Raw genomic sequence first — 20,402 nt, forward strand, 5'->3', positions numbered from 1 at the left:
CAAGCACATACTTCATGTGAGAGAAGAAAATGATTTTTTTTTCAATGTTCTGTAAACAGACTCCAAACCAATCTATAACTTTGATTGAATTCGTAGCCACAAGTATCAGTTTTTTTTTTGGAAAATACGCAAAAAATGAGACATTTTCCCGACATTTAAAGCGGTCAATATCACATGATTAATTTTTTCCTTTGTAAATAATTGATTTGTATTATAAATTATTATTTTTTATCAAAATGCAAAAAACATAGAAACTTCCAATTTTTCATGAGAAAATATATGCAGGTATTTAGCCTTTAGAAAAAAAATCCGGCATTTTCCCCTTTTAAACTTGTCATGATGGTTGGGGTACATTAACCATGCTTAAATCTCTCTCTCTCTCTCTCTACATTCCTTGTTCAAAACGCAGCCTATCTAATTAATCAACAAATTCAGCTATTTTTTAATGAGTAATGCTACGGTTACCCCCACATACTAGAAAACATGGTTGTATGTTGTATCTTCTCAATTAAACCTTATGAATGTAGGAATCATGATTTGGATCATGTTTTTGGGTATAAAAATAAGATTTTTTAAGTCATAATTTTTTCATACATTGTGAGCCGTTGATTTTTAAAGATTTTAAAAAATATACATGTACCACTACCACATGATCCAAAACTTATTTTCTAATAAATAATGCTTATAGATCATATCTATCAGCAAAAAAAAAAGTTTAAAAAATTGAAAATCTGAAGCTTGTGAGTTTATCGTTACTATTATTTAATTATGGTTGGGGTAGATTAACCATGCTTCTCTCTCTCTCCATATTCACACACACGCAACATCCCTTACTGAAAACACAACCTATCTAATTAATTAACAGATTCAGCATTCAGCTATTTTTCACTTCACTGCTTATCATCATCATAAGCTGTTGAATGGAAAAGGTTGGCACCAGTAAACACTGTTCCACAGAAACCGGATGTCCCTGCTATTATCCGAAAAGAAAGGGGTACTGATGTAATTCAACCATCCTAAAGAAAACTCGGTCTCTTCCTTCTCTTCCAATCATATCCAGACCTCCCTCCTCTGCGTAGGCAATGGGAGGCTGGACCTCCTCCTCCTCCTCCTGTACATAACCATCTTTTTTTTCCTTATCATCTCCCTAGAAAAGGAAAAAATGGCAGCTATATCTCTCCTTCAACCCTGTAATCACCTGCTAGTCTCTACTAGGAGCCGTCCACGTTTTTTGTTTCATACCACTAGGTCCTCCCTGTTCAGTTTTAGTGGGTACCCATGTAGTGTAGAAAGGAAAATTGTGGGTGTGAAGAGATTCTTCTTGGTTCCTTGTGAAAGAAAAGATGTGTTGTTTAGGGTCCATGGCAATCAAAACGATAGTGGTGGTGTTGAAGAAGAAGAAGAAGAAGAGGAGGAAGAAGAAGAAGGAGGAAGTGAGGAAGAAGGAGAAGAAGAAGTTAGCTTGCCTGAGAGGTGGGATGTTTTGGGTATTGGGCAGGCAATGGTAGGTCTTTGAGTACTTTGCTTTTTTTGTGTGGTTAATTTTATGTTTCTGGTGCAAGACTTTAGCCGTTTCTTGTTATGCCTGTCTGATAGGCGGTTTTTGTCGTTATTAATTGTTTTTTCCTTTCTCTATTGCTCTACATGTCCCTCATTTCTTGTGGGTTTATTGCCCGTAAATGTTTGGAAAAGATGCATGAAGGTATATGTGTTCACATTTCATACAACAGCTGGTTTGGAAGAAAGGATGTGCACTTTAAACTGAATAAGCCAAATAAATAGATCCCTATGTTTGCTTTTGTGGGATATGCATATTACATAATGTTAGCTACCTGAGTATGTGCAAGAGTCAAAGACACTGTAGCTATGATACAATCTGGCATAGGTGCAAAACTGTTACACTATTACGTATTACTATGAAAACTAGGGTTTTGTTTGAGAAGGGCTCCACTCATTTCCCAGAAGAAATTTGGGGTTTAAACTCATATGCATAAAATCAGATACAGGGAGTAAATGGCTAAATATTCTCTGGCCAACAGTGCAATAGTATTGGCAGTTGGCATGAAATGATTAGCCTATTAGCAGACTGGTTATCAAAACTATGATGCCACTGCACTTATGTCATTTTTTCTGTGAGTTTGTAGTGGAGAAACTGAGACTGCCTGATACTAGTTTGAGGACTTGTGAAGAAGTTATCCAGCTGGAGTTATTATGTTTAAGTAACAGGCGTAGCAACCTCATCGATGAACCATGAGAAATAAAATCGACGGCCAGACTCATTTTCTTCTCGGGCTCATGGATGTACTAGCATAAATGTTGCTATTGTGGTTGTGATGCACACTTACAGGAGTTGAGAATATACATGTCCACGACCAAGTGACACGGCAAAATAGCCTCAATTATTTAGTGACTGTTGAGAAGGAAAGTGTTGCTTACATGCTTTGTGAACAGGAGAAAAGAGCAGCCTGTTAAGCAGCATGTTCTTCTATATCTAAGTTTGTACAAGTTTTGATCTCTAAAATGGATTATGATAATCGAGAAGTTTGATTAATGATTTCATGAAATGATGTGGAGCATGACTGCTATATGATTCAAATTAGGTGCATGTCAGAATAGTTAGCAGAACCAATCACATCTCCAGTGTCAGTTTTGGGCATCATAAGAGAAGTTACAGTGCCGACTAACTAATAAATAAATTTCCTTTTAGCACTTCCTAATGTTTGCAGCATTGAATACCACATACCTAATATCAATCAATTTTATGGCTTTGAGTGTGACTCATAATGGTTTAAGGGCCTTTCTGTACATGCCATAATCTTTTTGTAGTATTGACATGAAATCAATCCCAAGTTCAATTCGCGGGACTGGTGACATGGGGGAAAGGCAGCATCATATCCTGGTATTCTTATAAGTGGTCACTTGGAAAAGAGCTAACTGGACCCGAAAGAGAGTCACCAGGCCTACCATGGGGTGGGATACCTTGAACATGAACAATGGAGCATGGTTTGGTGATATGGTATGGCACTGATAGTTTAAGGGCCTTGTTTTTTGTACCTTGTTCATCATAGGGCCTTTGGGCATATTCTTTGGTACCTGATAAAGTCTTCTTCTGTGGCTTTTCTTATATCTTTCCGTGCATGTGACTTCTAGCTATAATATGATCACTTTCTTGTAGATATTTCTTTTTCATGTTTGGCACACATTTCCAACTTCTATTGTGATATTGTTCGCAATTGCATTATGAAATGCATTTAAATTTTACCTCTTTTTTATTAGTGCAGATATTGGCTTTTATGTTTTCAGGTTGATTTTTCTGGTATGGTGGATGATGGGTTCTTAGAGAGATTGGGTCTTGAGAAGGGGACAAGAAAACTTGTTAACCATGAAGAAAGAGGCAGAGTTTTGCAGGCCATGGATGGTTGCAGCTTCAAAGCTGCTGCTGGAGGTTCTCTTTCAAATACATTGGTGGCTGTAGCGAGGTTAGGTACTAAGTCCATTGGAGGTCCTGCTTTGAATGTTGGCATGGCTGGTGGTGTTGAGAGTGATCCACTGGGTGGCTTTTACAGGTAACCTTTTTATCAGTTATGCCCAGTTGAACTAAAAAAAAGTGGAATGACTGACTCTAACTTGGAATGAAGCTTGCTTGTGTTATGATTAGGGTTCAATAATAAAAATAAATCAGGCACACACAAAAATGAATTTAACGTGGTTCAGTGTGTCTAGCACCTACGTCCACGATGGGTTAACTTCACTCAATGAATTCTGGTGGTGGAGCCTTCCACTATTTATAATGTTTACTAGAGAGAGAATTTAGGAGATTTATAAGGAACTTTCTTAATTATTGCCTAAACTTAGGGTTTAAATAGGAAACTTAGTATTTAGTGAGAGGTTTGGTGCCACCTCTTGTTTCCTCTTCTTCATGGATTCCTTCCATGTGTGGGTTATGGAATCCTACCTTGCGACTCTCTTGAGATGGAAGGAAACCCAATTTCCTTATCACCTTGGGTTTCTTTTTCATTGTGGGTTTCCTTGTCATGGGAAGTTTTCAACTTGTGATGAGTTTCTATGTAGAAGTCCTTAGCATGGTAAGTTTCTTTCTTTCTTTGGAGTGGGCTTGACCCACCAACTGAATTTCGACCTAGACCGTGGGTATGTACCTTCTCACGATTTGGACTGTGGGTCTGGATCTTCTCACTAACATGCCCCCTCAAACTGGACTCGAGAGGAACAGAGAGGCCCAATTTGATTTTAAGATCCGCAAAATGAGAGTGAGGAGGAGATTTGGTAAAAGTATTCGCAATTTGCTTGGTGGACTAGACATATTTGGTAACAAGAGTGTTCAACGCCACCTTCTTGCAGGAGTGAGAAGCCGGTTTGATAGTGGTCTGCAAGGCTGAAATATTATCGCAAAATAAGGTAAGTGGTTGACGGAGGTAGACGCCAATATAATGAAGAATAAAAGTCAACCACATGAGCTCTGCAGTAGTGGAAGCCATGGAACGATATTCGGCTTCAGAGCTGGACCGAGCAACCGTAGGTTGCTTTTTGGCACTCCAAGAGATGCAATTGGCTCCCAAAAAAGTGCAGACTATTCTTCATCAGAGAAGGCATACAAAGAAAGCGAGGTCTGGGAGAGCAACCGAATCCCATGACCAATAGTACCATGCACATAATGAAGAATTCGCTTGACCATTTGAAAGTGATAATTGGTGGGACTTTGCATGAAATGGCTCACATAGTTTACACTGTAGGAAATATTAGGGCGAGTCATAGTGAGATACTGTATACCCTCACGAGACTTCTGTAAAACGTATAATCATGAAACCATAGTTTGCCATTGTTGGAGATAGTGACATTAGTCACCATAGGAGTAGCAACCGGCTTCACACCAATCATATGAGCCTTGTTAAGAAGTTTATAACCATATCTTTTTTTATTCAAAAACAATCATTCAGAAAACCGTTGAACTTCAATCCCAAGAAAGAAGTGTAGAAAGCCAAGAGACTTCATAGCAAATTTCTGACTAACTTGCTCAATAAATTGTGTCAGAAATTTGGAGTCATTGCCCGTGAGAATAATATCATCAACATAGAGTAGCAACACAATTGTCATATGACCATTTGAACAAATAAATAATGATGGATCCACACTACTAGAGAGAAATCCAAGGGAGAGCAAGAATGAACTAAACCAATCATACTAAGCACAGGGTGCTTGCTTCAACCTGTACAAGGCCCACATAACTTGCACACGAAATCCGGTTTGTGGGAGTCTTGAAATCTAGGAGGTTGTTAAAAAAACACAGTTTCATTTAAATGCCCATGCAAGAAGGCATTCTTGACATCCAATTGACATATATCCTAGTTATGCATGAGAGCCAGGGTAAGCACAATGCAGATGGTAGCTTGTTTTATAGCCGAGGAAAATGTCTCCATAAAGTCAATTCCTGAAATTTGATCAAATCCATTGGCCATAAGTTTGGCTTTTAACCTTTCCAAGGTCTCATCACTCTTCAACTTAGTCGTATACACCCATTTAATATGGATAACATGCATGCCAGGTTTTCGGGGAACAAGTTCCTAGGTGTTGTTGACATGTAGGGCTCTTATTTCTTCTCTCATAGCATCAAGCCATCCCTTGTGAGCTAAATCAACTTTTAGGGTTCTAGGTTCAACTTAGATCCATGCGACTTGAATTTGAATCCAACTTTGTTATCTCATCAAAGAAACATGACTCTCATCCGAACCATGAGGTAATGATGGCTGCCATCTCAAACTGTGGACATGGAAGATGCCGAAATCAGTATGATAACAGGAATGAAGGGATTCTTCCCAATCCAAATGTTCCTAATCCGAATGGAAATTGTCAGAATATAACATGGCAGATGTGTGAAAAGCGGGAACATTCATGTTCTAATTGTTATTGGAGATATGTTCCAACATACCGTCCTCCTACAATTACTTATCCAGTGTGTTTTCGTCAGTTTGCACCACAGGCGGGTATGACAAGGGAAGAGGTTCATGACCAGCAACCTATAATGCAACTGTTGAGCATGGATCCTCCTCTCCGAGACGGACTTAGGATATGGACTCTTTGAGAGCAGCCTTTTTCCAGGTTGGCATGCATGGCATTAAAAATTCTTATGGTTCACCATAGACAGCAGGGCAATATCAGCAGTCCACGCCCCCTATTGGTTCTCAGTAGCCTACTAGTTTAGATCAACCCACTTGGACAACTTCTTCCACTCCTGACCTCACAGCCGAGTGCTTGGTTTCTAGATTTAAGTGCAATACATCATGTCACTGGTGATGCAGGTAAACTCTCAAATCTAGCTTCTTATCGCAGTAATGGAAAAATAGTCACTGGTGATGGAAAAACACATTCCACTACCCACATTGGAACCACCACCATTCACACTTTCCATGGTTCATTTCATCTCAAATACATTTCTTGTTCCTAATCATAAGGTTAATCTTGTTTCTGTGTCTCAACTTTCTGATCAATCTAACTCTTGTATATTTTTCTCTTCTTCTTCCGTTTCTGTGAAGGACATTCACACGAAGCGGAGCCTTGTTGAAGGAAAGAGATGTAGAGGGTTATATGTTCTCAATGAAGCTCCTGTTGGTCGTCCTCAAGTTTTAGTATCAGATGAAGTAGTCCTTAATAATAATGTTTTATTGTGGCACAAGCGATTGGGTCACTACAATTCTACCTTTCTTGATATTTTATGTAATAAAGAGCTTATTCTCTTAAAGAATAAGTCCAATGTTCGTTCCTTGTCGGGTATTCATGAGCTCCCGTTCAATGTTTTTAATAAAAAAACTTCATTTCTTCTTGAGTTAATACATTATGATGTTTGGGGTCCAGCACCCGTGATGTCCTTATCTAGATCTCGTTTCTATGTAATTTTTGTGGATAATTTCTCTTGTTTTACTTAAATCTATTTTTTGAAAACTAAAGATCATGTATTATCTGTCCTTCAAAAGTTTAAAACTCTTATTGAGAATCAGTTTTCTCGCAAAATATTATGTTTTCATAGTGATGGTGGTGGTGAATGTGTCTGCCGCTTTTTCTAATTACCTCGATGATAATAGAATCAAACATGAGTTGTCTTGTCCAAAAACGTCTCAACAAAACGTGATTGCTAAGAGAAAGCACCGACATATATCTGAAACAACACTCACTCTTATGAAGGAATCCCAAATTCAGCTTAGTTGATGGATGGAGGCATTTCACACAACGACCTTTTTGATTAACCGCATGCCTCTCACTCCTCTTGAAGGATATTCACCCTATTTCATGCTTCACGGACAGCACCCTGATTATTCTCTTTTAAGAACCTTTGGAAGTAGATGTTTTGTGCATATTCATAATCCCCTCTATGATAAGTTTTCACCTAAGGCTCAAGTATGCAAATTTGTTTGCATATGATGATGTATACAAAGGATATCGGTGCTACAATCCTGGCACATCTAAATTAACTGTTTCATGGCATGTTAATTTTCATGAAAACGAGTTTGATGCTACCAACCATGACAACCATTCTAGTCAAATCAGCTCACGTGAATGCCTTGAGTTTCTTACCAACAAGTGTATCCTTGTGCCTCGATAAACTAACAGTTAGTGGGCAAACAATTTCTGCTATGCAATCAACAACAAGTGTTGATCATCAGGCTGCAGCCATTCCAAACAAAGGTGTTGATCAGACAAATTTTGTTGCTGAATTTTCCTTCCATCCACAGGTATATCACCGGTGTCATCAGTCCTCTGTTGCTGATCAGATTCCTCGTACTTCTTCTCCTTTCTTGCTGGAACCTTCCTCTTCTGCTCCAGCTGAATCCAGTGATGCACCTCAAATGATTCAGCCTCGCAGATCTGCTCGCATCCAATGTCCATTACAACGTTGGGTAAGCTATGATTCCTTTTCAGCTAAGTTCCATATTTTTGCCACGTTCCTTGATTCTTGCCAAGAACCCAAGTTTTATCATAAAGCTCAACATTATCCTAAGTGGGTTGAGGTCATGAATGAGAAGATTTCTGCTCTCTATGAGTGTAACACATGGGAAATAGTGCCTAGGCCAGATGATAAAAATGTTGTTGGATGCCGGTGGGTCTACAAAATTAAATATGGAAGTGATGGCAGCATTGAGCGATACAAAGGGGTATACTCAAGAACATAGTCTAGATTTTGATCAGACATTCAGTCATGTTATACATATGGGTACCATTAGTGTCGTTTTGTCTCTTGTGACTTCATATGGATGAAGCCTTAGTCAAATGGATGTAAAAAATACGTTTATTCATGGTACATTACATGAAGAAGTGTACATGGACCACCCACCTGGATATCCTAAGGAGGGTACCGAGATCACAGTGCTTCGTTTAAAAAAGACTATTTATGGTTTGAAGCAAGCATGCCGTGCGTGGTTTGTAAATGTCAGTGTTGTTGTTCAATCTTTAGGCTTCATTCGTAGCTAATGTGATTACTCATTATTTGTTCATTCAGATTAGTTTCACATTACTATCATCCTTTTCTACGTAGATGATCTTGTTATTACAGGCAGTGACCCAGGTCAGGTATCAAAGTTGAAGTCCATGCTCAGCAAACGATTTCATATGAAGGATTTAGGCTCTATGTGGTATTTTCTTGGCATTGAGGTTGATCAAACCAGTAGCTCCCTTATTTTATCCCAACGAAAATATGCCATGGATATTCTTTATCACTTTGGGATGGGAGATTGCAAACCAGTTCAGACTCCATTTGCAGTCAGTGTGAAGTTGCTTGATGATGATCCTCATGATCCTATGTTGCCCAATCCAGAACAAATCTTATTGAGCATGAATGCTTAAGAGAAGCATTAAAAAATGAAAGGGGATAAAAGCCCCTCTTTATACACACACAAGAGAGGGAAACCTTAATAGAGTGCCGAAGGTGTATCGTACAATACGCCCTGTATCATACAATACAACACGATACAGGGGTGTATCGTATGATACACTCGATACGGGTACGATACACGTGTATCATATCGTAAACCCTAAAATTTATGATACGACATGATACAGACAACCTTGGTTTTGTGTTTTTCTCTTTAATTCTTTAATGTCTTGAATGCACTTAGTGCTTGTATTGTGCCTTTGTGCTTTTGTATTGTCTTATAGTTGGACTTATGCACGTGCATGTGCACTTTGTGTTTATGATCTTGTAAGCCCTTAGAGGCTCTCATTTTGTATTTTCGCATATTTCATTATAGGGAGCACCCTCCATAGTGACTCCCTCATTTGGTTTGGCCATAGCATGGGTCTCAACATGATCAGACCCATTATTTTCAGACTCCTGAATTTCAAAATCAGATGGTTGACCATTATTGAACAAACGAGCATGAGCACTATGTGTGTTGTTTGGATTATAACTAACTTAGGTCCCCACTTGTGCGTCACAAATTTCAGATGACTAATTGTCCCACTCTCTAAAGCTGACCATCTCCTTAGACTGTTCACTTGAGGAGAACATCGTGCCTGACTTAGAATAAGAAAACATTGTTTCATCAAACACCACATGCCTTGTAACGCCCCAAAATTTCGACTTGTGATTTCGAAAACCTTATCGAAAAACCTTTCAAAGATTTAAAGTTTTAACTTTTAAAAACGACAGCGGAAGATATTTAGAAAGGAGCACAAGTCAACAATCCTGGGTACGTTAGCTGGAAAAACCATCATTCACATGAACAACAACTTAAAAGAATTGAAGAAATAAGGCAATAGATTAAAATCTGCAGTTTATTACAAAATGAACATTTTGTTCCAAAGTTCAATAATCTAAAGAAAACTAAAAAAGACTCAGAGCCAAGCCGCCAACAGAAAGAAGATAAATCTTGATCCATATTGCACCACGCCATCGGCCGCCTGTGCAGTCCTACTCCTCACCTGCCCATGAAATGGGTCAGTTTCATAACAAACCAATAGGTGCACGAACAGATAAGTAGAATGAAAATAAAGCAAGACATTCATGAGATAAGCAGTTATGATATTTAAACAATCAATACAATTGTAATCTATTCTAACAAGCGTAATATGTGCAAAGAGCTGTTAGTTGAAGCATTTCAAGCAGTGTAAGTCTCAATCATCTACAACTATTCATGAAGATATTCTTTAAGTTCTGATATTAACTGACCTGTGGTACGCACAGACGCGAAACGTAGAAACAGCCGAGACCGATCCGGGGGTTTATTATGTCAGGTGTTTTCATTAACCCGGATGGCTGACTGAGTCCGCTCCTAAGGGGACGGTCAGTGACCAAGAGAGTAAATCCCTAAAGGCATTCGTGGCCCATGGATGCATCCAAGTTCTGCAGAAGTACCTGCGAGTTACCACCTAGGATAATTTATGGTAATCCCAATTCCCCTAACTCCGATGACTGGGGAAGCCGAGTCTTTTGCCCGTAGGGTGGTTGTTAACAACCTGTCCATCAGAGTTTTTGTACCATCCATCCTCTCCCTTGATGAACCGTGAAGGTCGAATGGGTACGACGGGGGTTTCTTAACTGCCGCCCCATTCTACATGCTCTGGTCTATTAGACCCACTCGAGCATCTTGCCTGTGAAGGCGAATGATCACCATTTATGTGATCTCAGCATTGTGCTAAATGCACGTATTGAGGTTGTTATAGCCTCATCCCCCAAACATCGTAACACATAAGGGACGTACTTGTCCAAAAGTACGGTCGTACCTTCCTAGAGGTACGTCTACGATGAGAGGGCAACAAAATGTCTTGTGATACTTTTGGTTCATACATGACATGTATTGCTGTATGAGCAAATGGGCCTGTGGAGTCCGGTATTATCTCATTGATATCAATAAGGAGTTGCTTGATCACTTCGAGGTACTCAATGACGTCCCATACTATTTGTATCATACTTGTCTTCAGGTCTAATTACGAAAGTAAATTTGTGGGTTTCTCGATAGATAACCCATCACAAAGTTTTATAAAAGTCTGTATTATACTTGGCATGCTCGAATACTAAGAAACAAGAAGTCTCATACAAGATTCATCAGGCAATAACCAATAAGGCATCTATAGTAACTTATAACAGTGAGCAAGGCGGAAATACAGTAATAAGGTCTTTCTAGCAATGAGTCTACTCGTAGAGCTCACAATAAGCATGTAATTTCAAAAGAATACAGATGCAGAAACACAACACAGACAATCACCAGTTAAGAAATTCTACGAGTGAGAATGCATGCCAAATAAACTATTCTATCACAGAATCCTTATAATTTTATTTCATTCATACAAACCCTTCGTGCGACTTTCCCCTACCTCGGGATGTCGTGCAGCTGCGTGCGTCTACGCGTGTAGATGATACGAGGCTCAGGCCGCGAAGCCAGAGCGGGGTTCGATACGATGTCTGCAAAAGTATGAGAATTCAGCGCTACTCTATTTATCATGCGAAGAATAGAAAGTTAGGTCTGTCTATCGAAAAAGAGAGAGGCAGCAGGGGTGTGCCCCTGCTGGCCGAAATCAGAAAGGCGACAGGGGGCGAGCCCCTGCCTGCTGACAACAGCGGGGCGACAGAGGATGAGCCACTGTCGAAAACAACGTGGCGGTAGGGGCCAACCCCTGCCGACAGCAGCGAAGCGACAGGGGCTGAGCCCCTGCCGACAGCAGTGAGGCGGCAAGGGCTGAGCCCCTGCCGATCGCAACGAAACAGCAAGGGCTGAGCCCCTGCCGACAGCCACGAAGCGACAAGGGGGGGGGGGGGGGTGCAGCCCCTGTCGACAGCACGAGATGGCAGGGGACCAGCCCCTGCCGGCAGCATTGATGCGGCAGGGGGGGGGGGCAGCCCCTGCCGACAACCATGAAGCGGCAGGGGCTGAGCCCCTGCCGACAACCAAGAGACGGCAGGGCTAGCCCCTGCCGTCAGCAACAAGGAGCCAGGGGCCAGCCCCTGCCGACAGTCGAGAGGCGGCAGGGGGCCAACCCCTGCCGACAGAGAGAGGGAGAGAGCTCGGGACGGGGGGTGTCAGGGAGAGCAACCGACCTCCCGTCGGTTTCCCTATCACCCACAGGGATGAGGGGGTGTCGCAGGGGCCTCGGTCCCCTGTCGGCACTCTGGTGAATTCCCAGAGGGAAAAGGAAACGACAGGGCCCCCCGATGGGCATAGGGGAGGCCGCGGCGAGGGCTGTGAGCCGCCTATCGGCCTCCCGACGAGGTGACAGAGAGGGGGGGGGTGAGGAAGAGAAGAGGGAGGAGAAAAGGGAGGAGGAGGAAGAGTGACGTACCTGGGAGGCGGTGGCCGGCGTCGGCGTGGGGCGCAGCGACGGCGGCGGTGGCGAGCGCAGAGAAGGAGGAGAGGAAGGTCGGCACGAGGAGGAGGAAGCTTGAGAGGGGAGGCGTGCCTCCCCTCGCCATCCTGCGATGCTCTTAAAGAGCTTGGGGGGCGATAAATGGGGAAACCCCGATGGGTTTCCCTTATCAGGTCACAGGCGCGGTGGAGGGTCGCGGCACACAGGGGAAAGGGTTTTAACAAAACCCTTTCTCCTGTGTCGGGTTATTAAAACCCTAAAGAAAAGGGTCCCGGGTCGGGTTCGGACCCGACCCGGCCCGGGTCCATTTTTTTTGTGAAACGTGGGTTTTACATGCCTAGACATGTAGACCCAGTAAGAGGAAAGAGACAACAATAACCCTTTATGTTACTCACTATAGCCCAGAAAAACACATGGTAGGGTTTTAGGAACAAACTTATGATTTGCATAGTCTCTAAGATATGGGAAGCGACGGCAACCCAAAACTCTTAGGCTTGTATAATCTGGTTTTCTCCCAAACAATATTTCATACAGAGATTTCATCGATAAATTGGGTGTAGGCAGCCTATTTATGAGCCAGGCAGCAATAAAAAAGGCTTCAACCCAAAACTGAACTGAAGTTTGGGCATGAAACACCATAGTGAGCCCTAGTTCAGTAATGGATCGATGGTGCTGTTCGGCCATACAATTCTGTTATCGAGTTTTGGGACAACTTTTATAATAAAGAATACCATTATCTATTATGTAGTCTTTTGATTCAAGGCTGCAAAACTCGCCTCCCTCTTCAGTTTGACAAATTTTGATTTCTTTCCCAAATTGAGTATAAACAAGTTGGTGATGCTCAACAAATTTGGAAAACAATTAAGGTTTGTACCTAAGTGGGAGCACCCATGTGTACCAGAAATATTCATTAATAAACACAACATAGAACCTGAATTTTTGGTGGGAGACTACAGGGACAGGCCTCCACACATCACAATGGATTTTTCCAAAAATCTCTTTGCAATGATCCTTAATAGGTAAGAACGAAAGATGACACATTTTTTCCATTTGGCAACTTGAATATGACACTTTTAACAGGATTTGTTTTTATTGAAATAAACTTGTTTTTAGAAAAAAAATCAACTAATTTTGCATGAACGTGCTGAAGTCGTTGATGCCACACATCCCAACCGTGTCTCTAAATGTCGAGGAGAAGAACACCTTATTGACACACACCTTGATTCAATGATCTGTCGAAGCCATAGAGATCGTCTACTCTACTCCCGGTTGCCACCACTTTGTGTATCCTTTTGTCCCTAATAACAAAATCATTGGATGAGAACTCAAATATTCATGACATGTCAAAGGTTAAATGACTCACTGAGACAATGTTCTTCTTGATCTCAGGAACAACTAAGACATTATTCAGTCTCAGTGATTTGAGATTACCTAAGTTAGCAGTGATATGTGATGTGGCTCTTGTGACTGGGAACCATGCTTGATCTTGACTATTTGCAAGTTTCATGGTTGCAAGTGCCTGGGGAACATTTTTTGCCTGTTACACATGATTGAACTGGTGCTAGCAGTTGAGGGTACTATGGTTTAGTTTATGGCAGATCTGACACAAGGCACCTTTCTCCTTGCCTTCTGATTTGGCTGTTGTTTGATTAGGACTTGGATTCCCAAGTTTCAATTCATCTTTGTTTTGATTGGATCTGTTCCTTGCTTGGCTGGCCTGCATGAAGCTACACCCTTTGGAGTTGAATTGTTGCTTCCCATTCGATCAATATCGATGGTTGTTCACTCTCTGACCAACAAAAGCAGTGTTTTGATTCCTACCATCCTCTGAAGAGTGAATGGAACACAGTCTCTCTTCTTGCAGGAGACCCACAACCTCACTGTATGAGGGTGTGGGTGGCTTGAGCATTGTGGTGACAAAAGCATCATACTCTATGCCTAAGCCATTCAACAGCCAGAAGACCATGGTTTCGTCCTCAGCGGGTTTGCCTATGGCGACAAGGTCATCATAAATTTTCTTGAATCCTTGAACATAGTCAACAACATATTGATTTCCTTTTCGATAGGTTTGAAGCTTTTGTATCAGCAGGAACTCACACTCTTTAGACAAGTGAATGAAAGCTTCACCAAGGTATTCCACACCTCTGATGACGTATGGAGGGCCATGACCAGCCCGAGCACCTCATCAGACAAGGTGCCCGTGATCCATCCTTGTAACAAGTGGTCTAGTTTTTGCCAAGCCATGAACTTTGGGTTAGGTTGATCGCCATAAGAACCTTTAACTATTGGTGGTGGCACAAGAATTTCTCGATCAATCTGTTAAAATGTAAAACTGTACATATATATATATATATATAAATACATTTTTCATTTCTTTCTTTTCTATAATTTTTTTCCTTTATTTTTATTTTTTGTCTTTATGTCATCTAGTTCAGTTTGAACTAGAATGACGGTTGCTAGTCAAGCCCTGTCCAGACTTGACTAGCAATAGAGCTGTTGGACTGACACTTTCCAACAACTCTAAATGAGCTGTTGGACACATTCCAATGCTTCTTAAGCAATTGGTTTTTCATATCAATAAAGAATACATTTTTATTTTTATTTTGTTTCCAGTTATACCCTTTTTAAGGGTTATGCTTTAGTGTCATTCTTGACACTTGCCCTTGTGAATCTAAGCTCATGTTTCGAAGATCCCCATTTCATTTCATGGTATCAGAGCCGCGGAAGTACTAAATCTTGAGGAAAAGCTGCCTTGGTTTCTGTGCCCGTTTGCAAAAGTGTTCACCACTTGAAGATAAGTGTTTTATCACTTCGTTGGGGAAGATTTCACATCTTGTTGTATTGTTTTTTTTTCTTTTTTATTTTCCTTCTTGTTTCTCTTCTATCCCTATTCTTTCTCTCCTTGTAATCGATGGATGACAATGATAAAGTTACCATTATGCCTATGAAACTAAGTGATACGAACTATGTAACATGGGCTTCAATCATGAAGCACCATATATGGGGAAAAGGCCTATGGGGGATTGTGGATGGTTCCGATTCGGAACCTAAGCTATCTCTTACTAAAAAGGAGGGAGATAAAGAGGTCCCTCTATCGGAAGAAGAGAAAATCAAGGTTATTGCCTCATACGAGAAGAAATGGAAAGAATGGAGAATATCTTATGCGAAGATAATGTCATGGCTTATCAATAGCGTTGACATTAAAAAATGCTCAAGTCTTGCCAAATTAGATCATGCCGATAAGGCATGGGAATACCTTAAGAATATGTATTCCCTTAAAGATATTGCACACGTGTGCAACCTCCAAGAAAAAGTTCGAATGATGACACAAGGAGACAAAACTATTCGTGAATATTATAATGCGTTGTCCGAACTTTGGGAAGAACTTTCCCTTTTAGAACCAAAGTGACATTGTGCCGAAGACATCGAGCTTCGTCAGAAACAACTCGATGCTGAACATTTTTACCAGTTTATCACTGGATTAAGGCCGAAATTTGAAACCACTAAATCGACCCTACTTCACTGGGGAAAAATTCCTTCTATTGTTGAAACTATTGAAGAGTTAACAATGGAAGAAAATCGTCTCCGAAAAGGTTCTTTAAAAATTGAAGATGATTCCATTTTAGTCGTGTCTAGACCAGGGAATCATGTTCAATCATATAGGCCTCCTCACTTTAACCGACAAAATTGTGACTATGATAAGAAGAAAGTTATTTGTCATCATTGTCATGAACCGGGACACTACAGGCCACAATGTCCCAAACTTAAGGAGCTGAGAGAAAAAAGAGCTGCAATTGTTGGATCAGAGCCTAAAGATCAGGATGCATCAGTTTCCTTGGCCCAACTAATGGAGATTCTTCAGCCTCTCATCAAAGGTGCCTCTTCCTCATCTGAAGCTTCAACCGGCGCAACAGCCTCATCTTTTTCTGATTTAGGTAAAATTTCTTGGCTCCTTGACTCTGGTGCATCTTTTTATATGACCCCAAATAATCAAAGTCTATCCAAATGTGTTAAAAATAAAACAAGTGTGTCAAAGGTCTTTACTGCTGATGGGACTTCTCTTGAAATAGAAGGAATAGGAAATTTTGAAAAAATTTTATAAAACAAAAAAAATTTCTATTCCAGAAATTAGATATGTTCTCAAATTAAATTTAAATATTTTATCTGTATCTCAAATTTCTGATTATGGGTGTAATATTTCTTTTTCTTCTCATGGTTGTTGGGTACAAGATCGCCAGTCAGGCAAGCTGATTGGGGAAGGCCATAGAGAAGGAGGACTCTATTACATGGATTTTTTGGAAATGCCGAAGAAAGATTTTTGTTATAATATTCAAAAAATAGAGTTGGAACTCTGCATAAGAGACTTGGTCACCCACACATAGCCAAAATCCAACATTTTCCAAATCTAGGAAAATTTTGTAACTCTGAATCATTTGATTGTAAAGATTGTATTCTCGGCAAAATGAAAAGATTACCATTTCAGAACAAAACCTTTTTCTCTTCAAGACCACTTGAATTAATACACTCGGATGTTTGGGGTCCTGCACCAGTAATTTCTAAAGGAGAATTTGTTTACTATGTTATTTTTGTCGATGATTTCTCCCGACATACGTGAATGTACTTTCTCAAACATAAGTCTGAAATATTTTCATACTTTCAAACTTTTCATAATATGGTTAAAAACAAGTTTCAAAATGATATTACTTTTTTTCGCACAGATTCAGGGGGAGAGTTTTTATCCACAGATTTTCAAAATTATCTTAAATTGCATGGCATCACACATAAAAGATCCTGTCCTTATACACCTCAACAAAATGGACTGGCAGAACGAAAACATTGCCATATTATAGAAACCACTAGGACTTTATTAATAGCAAATCAAGTCCCGAAAGACTTTTGGGCAGAAGCTGCCTTAACTGCCACTTATCTCATTAATAGGATGCCATCTTCTTCGTTACAAAATATCACTCCCATTGAAAAACTTATGAACATTTCTCCAGACTACTCTAGCCTAAGAATATTTGAGTGCAAATGTTTCATATTTACTGACAAAAATGATAAACTTTCCCCTCGTGCGATTCCCTGTGCCTTTTTAGGATATGCTGAAAACCAGAAAGGTTATAGATGTTTTGACTTCAAAAATAATAAACTATATGTGTCTAGAAATGTTTCCTTTCTTAAAAAGGAGAGCTTCTTTGATTTTAGAAAATTAAAAGACGTCACTGAGTACTCCTTTTTGCTAGATCTAACATCAACATCTGATGAATATGACCTTGGCTGTAACTTTGATGATGATAAAAGAATTATTGATCTTAATGTTGAAAATGAAGAAGTTCATAGAGATACTAGTATTCAATATTTCAGGCGACAAGAGTCTAATCCTCCATGTGCACTTGAAAAATATTCTAACATTTCAACTAGACAATCATCCCGAGTCTCGAGGCCTCCAGGAAAGTTTGTATCATACGAGTCTTTCTCACCCACGTATAGGGCAATTATTGCATTAATTCACTCATATGAAGAACCATCCACATATTTTCAAGCAAAAAATGATATCAAATGGATAGAAGCCATGAAAGATGAATTATATGCACTTGAAAAGGCTTCTACATGGAATATTCAAGATCTTCCTCCAGGGAAGAAAACTATAGGATGTTGATGGGTTTATAAAATTAAAACCAAGAGTGATGGTACTCTTGAAAGATATAAAGCCCGTTTAGTAGCCAAAGGTTATGCCCAAGAATATGAGATTGATTATGAAGAAACCTTTGCTTCGGTGGCTCGTATGACTACTGTCCGAACCTTAATTGCCTTAACTTCTATAAAAAAATGGTCTATTTTTCAAATGGATGTCAAAAATGCTTTTTTAAATGGAAAGCTAGTTGAAGAAGTATACATGGAACCCCTCCTGGTCTAAGTATTCCTAAGGGTAAAGTCCTTCGCTTAGAAAAAGCTCTTTATGGACTTAAACAAACATCAAAAGCTTGGTATGATAGGTTTAGTCGTGTTATGATTAATACTGGTTTTCAATTCTGTTTAACTGACACTGCTTTGTTTATTAAGAATTTTGATACAGGGATCATTGTGCTTCTTCTCTATGTAGATGATATGATCATCACCGGAAGCGATAAACAGAAAGTTGAAACAATCAAAAAACTTCTTAAATCTCATTTTGAAATGACTGATTTGGGCTTGTTGCGATATTTTTTAGGCATTGAAATTGCTTATTCTCCTAGAGGATATTTATTATCTCAGACTAAATTTGCTTTTGATATTGTTTTCAGGTCTGGTATTACTGATGATAAGAAAGTTGACACTCCAGAAGTTGTTAATGTTAAAATGAAGATTGATGATGGAGAACTTCTTGCAGACCCTACTCCTTATAGACAGCTTGTCGGGGCACTTTCCTATTTATCCATTACCAGACCAGATATAGCACATGCTGTTCACACAGCAAGTCAATTTCAACATGCTCCTACTTCTGTTCATATGGGAGCAGTCATGCGTATTATCAGATACATCAAGTCCTCTCTTTCACGAGGACTTTTCTTATCTTCCTCATCTTCTCTTGATTTAATTGCATATACTGATGCTGATTAGGGAGGTGATCCCAATAACAGACACTCAACCACTGGCTTTTGTGTCTTTTTAGGGGAATCATTGATCTCGTGGAGGTGTAAAAAGCAGTAGAAGGTATCTCTCTCATCCACCGAAGCTGAATACAGAGCCATGTCAACCACGACCATGGAAGTAATTTGGCTCCGACGATTGCTTGCTGACATGGGAGCTGAAGCAACAAAGGCTTCACAAATGTGTTGTGACAACAAAAGTGCGATCTACATTGCCAGTAACAAAACATTCCACAAACGTACCAAACACATCGAAATGGATTGTCACTACGTCAGAGAGGAATATCTACACGGGATAATTGATCTGCCATATGTCACTTCAGAATATCAGTTAGCAGACTTCTTTACAAAGCCTCTCGCTGCTCCCCGATTTCACTTTCTCTTAGACAAACTTTTGCTCATTGTACCGTAAGTTTGAGGGGGAGTTTTAAAATGTAAAACTGTATATATATAATTATATTATTATATATATATATACATTTTTCATTTCTTTCTTTTATGTAATTTTTTTCCTTTATTTTTATTTTTTGTCTTTATGTCATCTAGTTCTGTTTGAACTAGAATGACTGTTGTTAGTCAAGTCCTGTCCAGACTTGACTAGCAATAGAGCTGTTGGACTGACACAGTCCAACAACTCTAAATACAATGAACCCACTCATATCTTGGCTCTCAATCAAACTGAGTTGGGTCCTCCATAGAAGGAAATTGGAGTGGTTCAGTAAAAATTTGCTACGTTCAGGTTAAATGGGTAGGGAAACTTGACAACACTCTCAATGGATGATGAAGCCATGGAAGACTACAAATCTCTCTCACCCAGGACATGTAGCACTGATACCATAAAGATAAATCAGGCACACACGAAAACTGAATTTAACGTGGTTCGTTGTGTCTAGCACCTACATTCACAATGGGTTAACTCCACGTGGAGCCTTTCACTATTTATAATGTTTACAAGAGAGAGAGTTTAGGAGATTTACAAGGAACTTTCTTAATTATCGCCTAAACTTAGGATTTAAATAGGAAACTTAGTATTTAGTGCGATCCATTGGATCTCCTCTGGGTTTGGCGCGAAGGAAGGAAACCCAATTTTATTATCACCTTGGGTTTCCTTTTCATTGTAGGTTTCCTTGTCATGGGAAGTTTCCAACTTGTGCTGAGTTTCCATGTAGAAGTCCTTAGCATTGTAAGTTTACTTCTTTCTTTGGAGTAGACTGGACCCACCAACTGAATCTGGACCGTGGGTCTGGATCTTCTCACTAACAAATGAATTATGGCAAAATGAATTTTGAAAATACCTAATTTAGTGCTTATTTTCTTTCTACACAAAAGGAAAAGGGACATTTTCTACTTTTTAGATGTTTAATGATGTCTCTTTTCTTTATGCATCTATCTTGTTATGTCTTCTCTTATTCTCGTTGAAGTTGGTATTAGTCAGTTGAAACATAGTCTCTCTTTTATGGTTTTCTG

General features: G+C 39.8%; 1 protein-coding gene across 1 annotated transcript in view; it reads left to right on the forward strand.

Annotated features, from left to right (window-relative positions):
- The first annotated feature begins 1,078 nt into the window (after positions 1-1,078).
- Positions 1,079-20,402, forward strand: part of LOC149845426 (uncharacterized) — a 34,490-nt gene continuing 15,166 nt past the window's right edge. The window contains exons 1-2 of the mRNA XM_089997618.1: positions 1,079-1,504; positions 3,304-3,566. Of these exons, the coding sequence (XP_089853744.1) occupies positions 1,163-1,504; positions 3,304-3,566 (605 nt within the window). The 5' untranslated portion in view covers positions 1,079-1,162. The remainder of the gene's footprint in view (positions 1,505-3,303; positions 3,567-20,402) is intronic.

This window comes from Nuphar pumila, chromosome 2 (genome assembly GCF_984573655.1).
Source record: "Nuphar pumila chromosome 2, dmNupPumi1.hap1.1, whole genome shotgun sequence".
In the NCBI taxonomy this organism is placed as follows: domain Eukaryota; kingdom Viridiplantae; phylum Streptophyta; class Magnoliopsida; order Nymphaeales; family Nymphaeaceae; genus Nuphar; species Nuphar pumila.